A 14,871-nucleotide genomic window follows, 5' to 3' on the forward strand; every position below is an offset into this window, starting at 1 on the left:
CCTTTGTGATTAATAAAAACATTTCTAACGTTAATTTATTTTTGAGAGAGAGAGTGCGAGTGGGAGAGGGCCAGAAAGAGGGCGACAGAGGATCCAAAGCAGGCTCTGAGCAGTGAGGGCAGAGCCCGATGCGGGGCTCGAGTTCACAAACCGTGAGATCATGACCTGAGCCGAAATCAAGAGTCGGCCGTTTAACCGCCTGAGTCACCCAGGTGCCCCTCCTTTGTGGTCTTTTAATTATCTTCCGTTACGGCTCTATGTTTGTAAAAACAAGCACGTTGGCCATTTTAAGAGACACAGGTTATGTTGAAACGGCTTTATTATTTCTTTTAATCCATAAATATCTGTTACTGACAAAAGTGGAAAAATCCTTAAGACTAAATCTTACTAAAGGGATACCTGTTTACAGTACATATAGAATGTGCTTTGACAAGTAAGTGAACGCTAAGATCTGTACAGAAACAGCAGGTGCATGAGCACTGCTCATCGTGAAGCTTCCTTACGAGGAACGGAGAAACTGTGTAAAGGTACAGATAGAAAGGTATTTTTCATCAGTACTACCATATAATAAACACGGAATCCGTAAATTGGGCTAATGCGTATAAATGTTCATTAATCACCCCCCCACACCTTAGGAAATTGTGTCCCCAAACTAAAAATATTACAGTAAGAATTGCTTTTTATTAGAGAATTTCAAGAATTCTTTACTACAAAATGTCTAGTTGAGTTACAGAACTAGAGGAATATTTGCCACTACGAAGCAAATGAACAAGTCCTCTCATGGAGTGGTATTCCGGGGCACAGCAGGAGTGGGCAGCAAAGTTGGGGGGGGGGGGGTTCTTCCCCTCCCTCGGGAGGGAAGGTGTTAAGGAAACATACGACGCCATTTCTCTTACGGATGGGAGGTTGATGGGTTGGCCGATTTACAAGATGGGTTTGATGTTGCAGACTTGCACCATCAGCTCTTGCTTCGCAAGCTTTCACCAGGAGGACGGTAGTGTCACCAGGAGGGGCTGGAAAAGCACTAGCCTGGGGTGAGTGCCCACCTCCTAGCCGCCCAGGGCATGATGCCTCCCCCTCTTCCAGTGGGAATGGAGCCCAGTGTCCAGACTCGGTCTTCAGGACCCGGTTCTGGAGTCAGAACATCCATTTCAACACAGACCTTTTGCCGTGTGTTCTCCTCTGTGGCTTGAAATGCATTTCCAAGCTGTCCTCAAATACAAACCTGACACCCCTGTGGGGCACCCTCTGGGCCTGTCTCCTCCAGCCTGGCCTCTCTCTGAAGTCAGAACCGCCTCCCTCCAGCTTCAAGGACCACATCACAATGAACACTTCAAATTCGGAATGCCTCAGTGACACAGACACCCGGGATAATTTAGATGTGTCCATACGAGAGGGCTTTTGTGAACGCTGTTGGTAACCTGTTGAACGGGTAGGGCCTTACCCCTGCAGGTATGAGCATCTCTGGGTGGCCGAGACCATGGAGCTCACCTCAAGACTCTAGCGAGGGGGCTAGTGGCCACCCAGGGCATCTGAGGATGTCATCATGGGGCAGGCGTTATGTGTGCAGCTCATTTGAGGTGGGGAGGAACGTGAAGAAAGGAGGGGGTGCCAATGGGGAATGAAGGCCCTAGGACGTAAGAGCTGGATGAAACTTCAAAGCTCACCTAGTCAAAGCCCCTCGTTCTACAGATGGGAAACTGAGGCACTGAGAGGGAACATGACTCGTCCTTGGTCACACAGCAAGATGGAGACAAAGCCATGTCCCCAAGAGCCTTAGCCCTGTGCTTTTCCCTCCTGTGGCATGCTGCCTTGTGAAATTAAATATAGAGCCCAGGAAGACCTATCTTTCATATTGAGTCTGTCATTAAAATGCTGCATTTATAAAAAATAACATTTGAACCCTGAAAAATACTTCATTAAAACACAACAAGCTTCCTTGAAAATCCTCCAGAGCAAAATGTCCCAGGTTCAGGGAGGACAGTGGAAGGAATGTCTGTGGGAGGTGACATGTCAACTCTTCTCAGAGCAGGTGGTGATGTCTAGGGTCCAGGTCACCAGCAGCCCCTTCAGACGACCTCGGGTCAAGTCCACACTTGTGTGGATGGAATCTGAGGATGGAAGGAAGGCTGGTGGCCAAGCATCTCTGAAGAAAAATGGATTTTTTGGTGGCAGGGCTACTGGTAATGGAGATTTCTCCACGCCTGGAGAGTCATGAGGCTCTCACGTCTTTTGAGAGAAAGGGGGAAAATCCGTGACACATACGAGCAGGACAGATGTAAGCAAGGTGGCAGAGTGGCCGAGAGCCACCAAGGATATGAATCTTTGGCCAGAACAGGAGCCTCTGGGCTCGTGGCAGGCTGGGCAGGAGCTTCAGGGAATTTCCAGCTGCAGAAACCAAAGCTGACCTTCAAACCATGATGTCTCCGACAGGCCAGCTTCTCTCCCTAACCTCCCAAAGATCAGAGAGGTAGAGCCCTTGGCTGCATGGCCTGGAGAATCATCTTGTGGGGGCAGGAGGTGAAGGATAAACCAATGAGGCCAACAGAAGTCTTGAAGAATGTGTCATTCCTTGCTTGTTTTCACCGAGGGCTCTAAGTTTTAGAACTTAGAGGACAGCAGGATGGAGGTAAACAAATTAGGGATGGAGGGAGACAAATGGAGGAAGAGGGCAGGGCCAGGGAGTTGAGAGGAGGGAAAAACTGGAAATGGCATAGAAGACTGAGGTTAAAATAGGAGTTTCTGGGTGTGAGAGTGGAAAGAGGGGAGAAATTTGAGCAAAGGGGAAAGTCTGGAACTTTCACCCAAGGCACTGGGGAGTCCCGAGGGTATGACTCCAGTCTGGGGGATCCAGGAATTCTTGGGAAATCCTTTGTAACCTACGAACTTATGGAGCCAAGAGTTAACTGGAAGAAGCAAGACGGGAAAGGCGGAAGGGCATGAAGGATGGCGAGAGCTTCACTGCCATCAAAGACCAAGGGGACCTGTGAGATCCTTCAGGGCAGGAGAGAGCCTATGCAGAGCCCCATCCATTCCCACCGGAGCAATGGAGACACACACAGAGACCACAACAAGCAGAAGGAAGTTGAGGGCTCTGAGCTGCCCTTGCTGGGAAAGGAGGGCTTTCACCACGGGGACGGATGGCCCTTCTATGCCTAGTGGTGTTAGTGGCCACCAGCCTGGTGGGGCTGGCAGTCAGGGTATCTGGGTTCCAGCCCAGAACCTTCTCTTACCTGTTATGTGAGCTTGCCTGGTCATGTGGCTTTGCTTGTTCTGCAAACGTGGATGGGCAGTTGAATAAATGAGATGTTTCTGTATCCCAGTGAAGACATAATTTTATGGATTTTTAAATGGGGGACTGAATTGGAGCAAGTTTGTAGACTTCTCTCTTTCTCCTTCTTTCCTTCCTTCCTTCCTTCCTTCCCCCTTCCCTCCCTCCCTTCCTCCTTTTCTCTTCCTTCCTTCCTTCCTTCCTTCCTTCCTTCCTTCCTTCCTTCCTCCTGCCCTCCCTCCCTCCTTTCCTTTCTTCCTTCCTCCCTCCACTCCTTCCTTCTTTCTTTCTTTCCTTCCTCCCTTCCTTCCTGACCCAAGTGAGAAGCAGAAGAATAATTTAAATAAAGTAAACGTTAGGTAGGATTTTCTGATCTGACTGACAGCAGAGGTTTTGAACCAGACAGCAATAAGGCTGGGATGAGAAATGCTTTGGAATCAACCTATCAAACAACCCCTGAGACAGACAGACAGGCAGACAGACAGGGCAGGGGAGAAGCATCATGCTGACGGCTGCAGAACTCAGTGCCAAGATGCTTCTGACCCGGGATGAGATCAGGTTTCTGGTTCGGCGTGTGTATGTGTGCAGACACCTGGGGAGGGGATGTTCACCCTTTCCCCTCCGCACCAGCAGGCAGCCTTAGAGGGGAGGCTGGATTAGAGGACAGTGGGTTTAGGGGGACCAGCTGTGAGAGGTACACTTTCGTCTCTGGGAGTGCCCTACTGCTCCATTTAGATTGGCTTCCTCCCCCCAGCCCTCTTAGCCTTGCCTTCCAGAACAAACGCTCATAAAACCTTGGGGACCAGCCCCTTGAGAAGGTTTATGTGTTTGTAGGGGAGGAAAGCAGAGAGTGATCCCTGTCCTCACAGCCTCACAGTCTCAGTGATGCTCCCCCAGTGGGGAAGCTGAGAGCTGTGTTCACCACCTCCAGCCTTAATCCCCTCATGATGAGCCTTGAGGGGGAGACAAGAGCTTTGGAATTCTTGAAATAAGTAAAAGGACTCAGTCGATTGAGTTTTCGGTGGATCGTAGACGTGGTGAGATTAAAAATTCCAAGGGCTGACGCTGGCGGGGGGGGGGGGTTCTTCCTGCCCGACCCCCGTGTTAAAGGACCATACATGTTGTATGCAGAACTGGGGGAACCTAAAACCCCAGTTTAAGGTCATTGCTTTTGGAGTCTGAGTGTGGCGACAGTCGTATATTTTTGTATCATACCTTTACCTGCCAGTCTGGGGCTGATTCCCCGCGCCCCAGCCCAAGGAAGTGCCCTGGCCCTGAGAATGGGGGAGACCTTCTCTCCCCCCAGGCTCTGGTCTTCGGGAGTTGGATGCTGCTTAGTTCACGGTTCACTCTCCAGGAGGCTGTTACACCCTGCCCACTGCCCACGTTGGAGGCAGAGAAGGGGCTGAGATGGGCTGGCAGGGGCCAGTCCCCCAATAGAGCTGAAGGCCTGGGTCCGCCCGGTGCCCGAGTACCCCCTGCAGGGGAAGGGTGGGGAGCTGCCCAGTTAACCCCCAGACCCAGAGCCCTGGAGTAGCATTGTCTGCATTTGCCAATGGGTCTCTGTTGCTTTGATCCAGAAGAGGCACTGGTCTGAAGCAGCAACAGCCAGGAGAGAGAAATGGAAGGGCAGGGGGAGTGGGGAGGGGGCAGGGGGAGCGGGGAGGGGGCAGGGAGAAGGAGCACTGAACAGAGAAGGGGGCCAAGCGGGTGGGCAGCGGTGGGGAGAGAGGGGTGGGCACGGTTCAAGGCCACTGCCTGGGGTCCTCCAACACTGGGGGCCAAGCCACCCTCCCTAGAGGCCTCTGCCTCAGCCTGCGCCTTGGGAGACAGGCAGAGCCCGGGGCGATGGGGATGGCGAGCCCCTGAGGCCCCGGGGCATCACAGTGGCTCTCCCCACCTTCTGCTCTCTGGCCACGGGCAGAGAGGCCTCTGGGGAGCAGAGCAAAGGAGGGGAAGGCAGGCCTGAGTGTCGGCCATAGTTCAGACCTAGAGGCCTGGAGGAAGGGTGGACATAGGTTGATGGGGAGGATACCCCCAAAGTCCCTGTACCCCATTGTGACTTTCCTCTGGGTGGGCTCCAGCAAAGCCCCAGAGAGCTCGGGGGCCACACGCCTAGAGCCCGAGGAGGGGGTCGGTGGGGGGCGGGGGCTGCAGGTGGGGCAACCAGCTAGAACTGGGTGGGGGGGGGTTCCCCACAACGGGGGAGGCAGCTGAAGAAAGGGAGCCCCTCCCTATCCTGGGGCTTGGGGGAGGGGCGCAGGGCAGGGGGAAGGGCCACTCGGTGGGGACCAGAGAGTTCCAGCAGGCAGAAGAGAACGTTATTGTGCTTATGGACACAGCAGCTCCCTGGCTCTGAGAGAGCAAGCAGACAGTTTGTAGGCACTAGAAGATTTCTGTGATGCGGTCGAAGGGAAATGAATGAGACCAAGTAGCCTATTTGGTCAGCCCGTTGACTGCACCTGCTGGCCAGTCCAAACCCGGGGGATGGGGGGCTTGGGACCAAGGTCAGGCCAGGGTCTCTCGGCTGACAGAACCTGCAGGGGGGGAGGGACATGGGGGGCTGAAGGGAGTTAGTGGTGGTGGGGCGGGGGGTGGGGGGGGGGGGAGGCGGGGCTGGGGCCTAGCCCCTCCCCTCACTCCCCTGGATGCTTCTGGAAGAGTGAGAGAGATCGCTCTAGATCCCAGGTGTGAGTGTGCCCGGCCAGGCCACCGGGGCCGTGTCTCCCGGCGTATGGCTTTCTGGGCAGAGGCGGCCCGCCCCCACCTCCTGCAGACGGGACAAGGCAGGGCGGCCACACGCGGCTAGGGGCTCCGCTCCCGGCCCCGCCCCGCCCCGCCCCGCCCGGCCAGTCACACGGTCACTTCCGTCTTGCTGGCCGTGTAGCAGGTGTGGTGGCCCGGGATGTAGTGCAACTGCTCCACTGTGTTGTGTCTGCGGGAGGCGAAGGCCTGGCGCCTGGCGGCCGTCTGGCTCTGGCCCAGGGTGGCGTAGGAGTTATTGGAGGCACTGGGATGGGAGTGCATCTTGGTCATGCGGTAGCGGTCCAGCACGGGCGTGGACACAAAGACGTCCGTGTGCGAGAGGGCCCGCGACAGGGACTGCTCGGGGAAGGCCGTCCGCTCCGGGGACAGCAGCGGGTCCTGGGAGTGCAGGCGCTCCGTGGAGAGCAGCTGCTCGTCGGACAGGATGCGGTCATAGGGCAGGCCGAAGTCGTCGGGCAGGCCCCGCTCTGGGGACAGAACCCTGTCCTGTGACATGGCCCGGATGGGCCGGCGGGGCCGCTCCCGCGGTAAGGGCTTCTGGGACATCTGGATGACATTGAGGGGGAGGGTGCCGCGGGCGGCCAGGTCAGGCAGATGCCGCCGCCTCATGTAATATTCGTCAGCCTCTTTGTCAGCTGGGGAGAGAGACAGACAGAGAGAGAGAGAGAGAGAAAGAGTCAGCTGGGGTGACAGTGTGACAGCACAGCCCAGACGGGTGGAGGAGTGCAAACCAGTCCCCAGGGTCTTGTTAGACGCAGGTTCTGGTTCAGACCTCCTGGCCTGGGCCGGACCTGAGAGTCTGCGTCTCCACCCGGCTCCCAGGCAATGCCGATGCCTCTGGTCTAGGACCACCTTGAGTCTCCAAGGGTGGACGGGCTCCCTCGAGGTCCCCAGGGGGCTCAAGGCACAGTTGATGGCACAGCCAAGCCCCTGAAATCCCGCTTCGACCACACCGTGGTCCTGAGAGAGACCGGGTCTTGCGGAAACCCCCGGGAGGCAGTTGGCGGCCTTCTGAGGAAGTTCAGAGCCTCTCTCCAGGGAAGCCGGGTTGCGGAACCAGACTCCCGCTACAGTGAAGTCGAGACGCTCCGACCAAGAGGCACTCGTGAAAATGCTTAGCTGGTAACTTAGGAACATAGTAACACCCCCCCTGCGGTGACAGCCAGCCCACAGGAAACCAGCACCCGCCCCCAGTCCCACACACGCCCAGAATCAAGCCTACACCCACGTCGCCTGTGCCCACAACATGGCCAAGGCAGTCCTATATTTGGACTTCGCTCAATGCTCCACCCGTTGTCCCCATCCGGGAGGCCCTCCCACGCTCACACTGACTGCTACACCCTTGAATGTACCCAGGACACACGCGAGCCTGCTTTGGCCCGAATTTCAGGAATGAGGCGTCCTGCGGTTTTCTAAATCTCTGCAGAATGTGGCAATTCTGACTGCTCCCCGGTTTTCCCAGAGAGTCACGGATGGGTAGGTCCTGCCTCCCTCTTCCCCGCCGTTCATCGAGCCCTCGGATCATCAGGGACCCCCGCTTCTAGCCGTAGAAGCTCACCGCGGAGGTGGCTGATGTGGACCCACGGGATGGACTCCGTCAGGGCAGATTACCCCAGAGCGTCAAGTAAAGACTCGGCCCCACAGCTGGGTGGTTATGAAAACAGACCCATGAGGGCATGGAGGCAGGAGGTCCAAGGGTCAGAAAGCTAGGAAAGAAGACCTCTCCTCTTCTTGTTGACCTCTCCATGTACCTTGTTGACACTGTAATGGGTCTTCATGCGTCTTAAGCCCATCCGTGTTCAGATCCCCCCCAGACTCAAATGGCAGAGCTGGGACCACCGGAGGAACGGCGCTCCGCGAGGAAACGGGGTGTGTGCATGGGAGAGGGGAGGCTCGGGTTCTCAAGACAGCGTTGGCCGGGTTAGAGAGGGAGCTGGTTTCTGGGCCCTTCCAAAGCCGGGTCTCTGGGAAGGGTCTAGCACAAGGCTGTGGCACTGGTAGCCTCCACTCTAAGGTAAGGTAGAGCATGAGGAATGTGGTTTGAAGATGGCGGGTGCTGGGTGAGGCTGGGGGAAGGCTTTCTCTTGCGGTTAAACTCGTCCGTGGCGCTGCCTCCCACGGGAACGTGGGTGTGATGATTCCGTGGCCTCCACTCTATCTACGGGGACACGGATCCAGGCCATAGCGAACAGACACAAGGGGCTTCCCGTCCGCTCTTCCCAGGCTACACCTTACTCTTTATTCTCGAAACTCCACACCCGTCCCCTCCGGTGTAGGGCAAGAGAGGGAAGCGCAGGAAGGTGTCGCAAAGGCCCCGGAGCAGACCCCAAACGCGAGGTAATGGTACTTACTTAGCCGCTTCAGGGATGAGTACCTGCTGGGGTGGGTCTTCACCGCAGACTCATAGGAGGGGGGCAGGTGGGCCAAGTTCTGGAAGGAGCGGGAGAAGGAGAGGTCATAGGGCTCCGTGGCCGACGTCAGGATGTTGTTCATCCGTGGCTTTTCTGCAAAAGAAGGGGGTGGGGTGCGTCGCGTTGGCGAGGAGGATGGGCCGGCAGGAGGGGAGGATCCGAGTTCTAGCTCTCACTCCCTATCCTGCTTTCCTGGCCCCCCTGTACTAGAACGTGGGTGGTGCTGGTGACTTGGTTTCCCCCATGCTCAGTTCCAGTTGCCTCCAAGGCTAGGGACAAGTGCTGTTTTAGCCGCCGCTGGCCGTGCTGGCGGCCTATCCCTCTTTGAATGACAGTCTCCTTCTCCCTGTGCGCCGCTGTGCTTTCTGAGGACAACGTAAGCCTGTTGGAGCTGAGGGCGGTCCTAAAAGTGTGTGAAAGTTCTGTCCTGTCCCTAACAGCTCTCAGGCCCAGGGAGAAAAAAATCTCCGTTGGAAATAGGTGGGGTGACGGTGGTCTCGTCCACGTACTCACAGGACGGGGTCCAGGACCCAGGTTCACCGAGACTCCATCCCACGCTGCCCATGACGTTATTCCGTCCCTCAATGCCAGCCCTCAGGTCCCCCCTTCCTCCTCGAGCCTCCCCAAACCCCGCCCCTGACAGGCCACCTACGAAGCCACTCCCTCCTCCTCCAGTTCCTTCCCCAAAAGTTCTGGGGGCCACGTTAGGAAGAGCACAGGGGTTGGAGGGGGAGAGAAGATGCGGGTGTGGGGGAGGGGGGTGGTTGGGCAGGAAGGAAGCAGGCAGGCATGTCTTGGTGCTTGACTGACTTTCTGAGCCTTAGCAAGAAATCAACAGTGGAAACAGTGGTGCCATTCCCCGAAATGAGGTGGGCAGGTGGCTCTCTCATTGTCCCTCCATACTCTTTGGTTTGGGGCACCCAGAGAAGGGCCAGGCTGTGGCTCCCCACGCCTCTTGGCAGAGAGAGTGCCGAACTCCGGAAGTCAGGAATTCTATGAACCGGGGGACAAAGAGAAGAACTGCCAGGCTTGGTCCAAGGGCAGCCTCACTACAGGGAACTCCCAGCTTCTCTATCCTTCCTGCCTTCACTGGTACCCCTAAACGCTGGGGGTGGAGCCAAGGGAGCCCAGCCAATGAGCTGGCGTTCATGCCAGCTCGGTACATATGTGAGGGGGTGAGGGACGCTCTACGTCCCCGAGAGATCAGAACATGCTGTACAGAAAGAGCCTCCCTGGCATGGATCGGGACAGACGCCAGGAAGCGGGGTGGGCAGGAAGCTGGGAGCACTGCTCTCCGGAGCTGGGTGACAGCCACCAGTCCTTTGCTCCTACTGCTTCACTTTCAGTGATGCTGGAGAAAGAAGGAGCTTCCCTCTGCCCGTTGGCATCATCCTGCCACCGAGGGCATTGCTCAGCTCACCCACCTCCAAATGCAACATTTCTGGGTGCTCCTACCCACCCCGCTCTGTCCTCCAATTCATGCTGCTGAGCCAAGGCCAGCTCTTCCTCGCCCTCGGCCTCCACCATGATCACCCCTGCCCCCTTGCTCAGCCTCTCTCTCCTATTGCAATATCCTTCCTTACTCGTCCTGTGCCCAGATTGGCTCTTCGCTCAAGACTCTCCACTCCAGCCACGTCACGTCTTTTCAGCCCCCTGTGGCATCTGGTCCTCAAGCCCCTGTTGCCGCTTTCCTAGACAATGCCACGCATTTCCGTGTCTATGTGGTCTCTAATCATTTGACTTGATCTGCTCTTGGGGATCTCCAAAGACTGGAATATCCTTAACAGTAGACACCTTGCTTTCCCATTTGGCCGATGACTTCACCGTGCTTGGCCCAAAATAAGGACCCAGTTAATGCTCTCTGGTTAATCAAGTCGACACAGTCCACCTTCCCTCTTAATAGTCTCGCCGCCAGCTCCTGGGGAAAGCGTAGCCCCCAACGAAGAGACGCGGAGGAAACCTTGCCTCCCCCAGGCTGTGAGCGGCTCACGGGGCAGAGACCGGGTCTCGCCTACCCTCATGCCCCTGCAGCAGGTGGAAAAAGAAGAGAGGAAGAGGAGGGATGAATGGCTTCTTCTGCACCCAGGAGGTGTTAGCTCCTTCTGGAGAACAAGCCTTTCAGAATGTTCGGGAGTGAGCAGAGCACTCCTCGCTCGCCTTTTCGGGCTCCTCTTCCTGCTGCTGCCTCATCACCGTGGGCATCCCCCCCCCAGGCTCTCTGCTTCTGCCTTCTGCTTTTCTCTTTCAGCCTTCCTGCACAGATTGCCCCCACTCGCAGGGCATCGGTTCCTGCCTCCAAAGCGTCACTTACTTACATCTTCAGCTGTAACCTCCCTCCGGGCTTCATGTCTGCATTTCTAGCTGCCTGCTGAATCCTTTTTCTTGAGTCTCCTCTGGTCCCTAGCTTTAGATGTCCAGATCCAAATTCACCATCAACAGCTTCCTCTCCTCCGCACACTGGCTTGCTTTCCTGACTCCTTAGATTGCCTTGCTAAGAACCCCCATCCTTCTCAATGATCACGGCTCACCATTTTACTCACTGTTGACTCTCGTCAACCATACTCGCCCCGTCACTAAGTTTTCTCGATCCTTTCTCCAAAATATTTTATATCTGAGCCCTTCTTTCTTTTCCCACTGTCCACATCACCACTGGTAGCTGCCGCTTCCTCACTGATCTCTCCAATTTCTTTCAGTTCTGGTTTCCCCTGGTCCCTGCAACCTTAAACATCTTATTAAACTAGCTTTCATCACATATTTCCACTAGGAGCCCAGCACTAGAGGGGGACATCAAAATAGTCCACTTCTGTCTTCCTAATTATAATGCTCAACACCTCAATGCAGAAGCAGAGCATAGTCTCACAAGAGGGTTGTCAGTCTCTCTGCCAAGCGAGCCACATAATTTATCTTTGTTTTGAGTTTCTCTCTCACTAAACTTTAATGATGTTTTCACTCCTTCAGAGCAAAGGCAGCAAAGTGACTGATGGTTCATAATTTCCATGGCTGTCTTATGTTCTACCAAGTTTGGAGCGGGTACCAAAAATAGTTTTACTCTGCAGTGCTAGGTGTTAAGTTGTGATCAGGAGGATGTTATAAGAAGGGCACGTGGGTTTTGTAAACCTCTGGCGCTATGCCCACCCTCCTGTGCTCTCCAACCTTCACCTTCTTCCCCTGCCAGGAGGCTAACGCTCGGATCACCCGGGTTGGTTTTGAGTGTGTTATCAAATCTTAAGTGGTTTGGGGAAGACTGATGGAGTTTATGCCAGGTCGCATGTCATTAGTCAATGGTACCACATGTAGACTTGGGCAAAGGAGCGTGCTCGCTCTTTGCTCTGGACATACGGAATTTATGACTCCAAGAAGTGATCTAGCGTGCACACGAGAATGGGTTAGGAAAGGGTCTCCCTCCTTCCCTTCCGTGGCAGAAGATCACTCTGGTTTCTGAGACAGAACGCTGGGAGACAATGGTCTAAGAGTGGGACTGAGCCACTGTGGGCTCCTTACACCTCCTGAGCTCCAGTGAGTCGTGACCATATGTCTGATGCCTGACGGGAATTAGGAGTCAAGATGGAGCCCCTGGGGATGGGGACGGAACACGGAATGCTCACAGCCATCTCTCACCATGTGTAGGGGTCTGGGTAGCACTGCTTAAAATCGGATGGTTATACTGGCGATCACCTGGAAATCATAGAAAAGAGATTTTTAAAGAAGAATTCAGGCATTCCATTGTTTCTTCCACATAGCGGCGCCTCTCTTGACGTCTAATGTGCTTCTCTGAGCCAAAGGAAGCCCCCCTTACAGGCCTGGGCCCTCTAATGCCCTGGAAATATGAAGGGCAGAAGGCAGTGTATTAGGTGCAAAGAGCCTTCCTCTGCTGTTTGTGTCCCTCTCCTCCTGCATCAGGGCTTCCTCTGTCACCATGGAGACCCGCCCACATCTGTGGATCTGGCTGACCGCAACAGAGGTTTGTTGGGGTGGAGGTGGGTGGAAGAGAAGGATAGAGACTAAGGGGCACTTGACAAGTATACATATATGGGGTGGGGGACTGGCCAGGGGAACTAGACCTTTTTGGGGGGAGGGGGATTGTAGGGCATCGTTAGCCAGGAAGGGGATGCCCTAACTTAAGGTGGTTGCACCTTTATGGGGCTTTGATTTGTCTTGAGTCTTTATACACAGGTGCCTGGGTGCATCCTGAGATGGGGCAAGCTGACGGGAACCGTCAGCTTGGGATCAGGAACCCTGCGTTCTAGGCTCTGTCCTGCCTAGAAATGACACAGCCCAACATTTCAAAAGTCCACATCGATTGAACAAGTCACAAAGTTAATGGAGTCACAGTTGCCAAAGCACAGAGTTCAAGGCAATCTAAGATCTTCTTAGACCCAATGACAGTGTGGTTTTGCCATGAAAACACACTTCATCCCTGTGTTATTGCTTCAACTCAACATTGTATTTTTGCATCTAATTTTAACTAAAGCAAGGGGAAAAGGGGGGCACGTAGCCTTTGGTCTAGTTTATCTAAACCATGGATTACAGCCACGCCATCCTCTTGGGGCTAGAAGATCTGTGTCTGTTTCCTTCTATCTTGCTATTGGAGCCATCTTTTCTACTGTTGGCCATAGTCTTTGGTTGCTCACTATAAAGCATTCTCACCAGATAGCTTTTCCTCTTGTATTCTCAACATACTAGTGTTTCATGAAGGCTCTACCTTCTTACCCAGACTGATAGTTCTCAAATTTACACCTCTCATTCGAGGTCTGTCTGGTGTGGAGGGTTGTGGACATGGCCTTGAAATTCCTGCCCTTAGCCCAAACCATGATGTCCCAAAGTTAGCTCATCATCTCATTGCTTTATCCTCCCATGGTCAAGCTTCTGTCTGTCCATGACACTAATGTTCCATGGGCTTGAATGTAAAGCTCCAGTCATGGTCCACCATTTCCTTCCCTTCATCCTCCATAACTGGTGAGTTCCCCAAATCCTGTTCTTACAGTCACCCCGTAAATCCAGGCCTATAATATATCTTTTTGTCCAGATTTCTCTTAGCTCTAGTCTCTGGCCATTTCCAAGACACATCATCCTGGGGACTCCTACTAGACAAAATTTCCCATATGAATGGAATCATGACATTTTTCCTTTGGTTCAGTCCAGACTCTTTAAATAGTCATGGACAACTATCCAGTGGGGGTGTGGGTTTGGGCAACAAGCCAGACTTTCTCACATAAAGATATTCTTCCCTCCCAAGACGGAATATTAAGTTATATCCAGGGGAAAGAAAACATTTGCAAAAGGTTGAATCAATTTTGCACTGGATGTGGATTTAAGCAAGAGGAGAGAATGCAGGAAGGGAGATAATGGATAGATTTTTTTTTTCTTTTTTTTTGCTTGTCCTCCAGAGGCAAGCAAAAAAAAAGTTTCATTGCTTTATGGGTTTTTTGGGTTTTTTTTTGGTATATTTGCTTTTAGGCAGTATGGCAACCTCAAAGAGACAGCTACAAAAAAATGGAAGAACCCAGGTAGAATGGTAGACAGTGGCAGTTACAGAGAAACACTCTTAATCTTACATCTCAGAGCTTAGGTAGCACTGAGGAAAGGGGGATCAATTCAGGTTCAGTTAACAATTCCTGGTCGCCAATAGTGCTCTGCACTCTGTGCTAAAGATGGTCGCATATATTCTTTTTTTTTTTTAACGTTTATTTATTTTTGGGACAGAGAGAGACAGAGCATGAATGGGGGGGGCAGAGAGAGAGGGAGACACAGAATCAGAAGCAGGCTCCAGGCTCTGAGCCATCAGCCCAGAGCCCGACGCGGGGCTCGAACTCACGGACCGCGAGATCGTGACCTGAGCCGAAGTCAGACGCTCAACCGACTGAGCCACCCAGGCGCCCCATAAAGATGGTCGCATATATTCTTAAAATACTAATCTTCATAATGATTTTGATTGGAATATATATTATTGGCCTACCAATTTCCAGACTCTGTCAAAAACTCCTTAAATATCTCATTCGAAGCAGTCCCTGTGTTTCTTTACAGATGAGTTTGCAAGCAGGATAAATGTCTTGAATTTAGATATTTTGTTTACAAGATCAACGTGTTTCCTTTTGTTTGAATCTCACTTCAAATGTTTTGCTGACATTCAGTTTTTTCCTACATTGGCATCAAGAAAAGACATTTAAAGTATGAAGACGAAAATTAAAACTGTCTTAAAGTAACCATCATGACACTTTGTTATATTTCCTTTTGTTTCTCTGCCCCCTTTAAATTACTATGTGTGTGTTTACACACACACACACACACACACACACAAATATTATAATGAATTACCTTGTGCATTTTTCACTTTGGGGAGAATAGGATTTCAACTCTTAAAATGGAGAAAAATACAATGATTTGATCCTCACATTTGTGCAAAACAACAAATGTGTGAGGTTA

The 14,871-nt window shown here is 53.2% G+C and overlaps 1 protein-coding gene across 4 annotated transcripts in view; it reads right to left on the reverse strand.

The window, feature by feature from the left end:
• Positions 1–301: 301 nt before the first annotated feature.
• SHISA6 (shisa family member 6) overlaps positions 302–14,871 on the reverse strand; it is a 282,928-nt gene continuing 268,358 nt past the window's right edge. For 2 of the 4 annotated variants that reach the window (XM_053893463.1, XM_019413835.2), the window contains 3 exons: positions 12,067–12,123; positions 8,389–8,541; positions 302–6,672 (listed from right to left, as the gene is read on the reverse strand). In XM_053893463.1, coding sequence (XP_053749438.1) covers positions 6,125–6,672; positions 8,389–8,541; positions 12,067–12,123 — 758 coding nt within the window. In that variant the 3' untranslated portion in view covers positions 302–6,124. The remainder of the gene's footprint in view (positions 6,673–8,388; positions 8,542–12,066; positions 12,124–14,871) is intronic. The other 2 variants (XM_053893464.1, XM_053893462.1) reach the window with 1 other exon arrangement.

This window comes from Panthera pardus, unplaced genomic scaffold, assembly GCF_024362965.1.
Source record: "Panthera pardus isolate Hobbes unplaced genomic scaffold, ASM2436296v1 HiC_scaffold_3, whole genome shotgun sequence".
NCBI classification, from domain to species: Eukaryota; Metazoa; Chordata; class Mammalia; order Carnivora; family Felidae; genus Panthera; species Panthera pardus.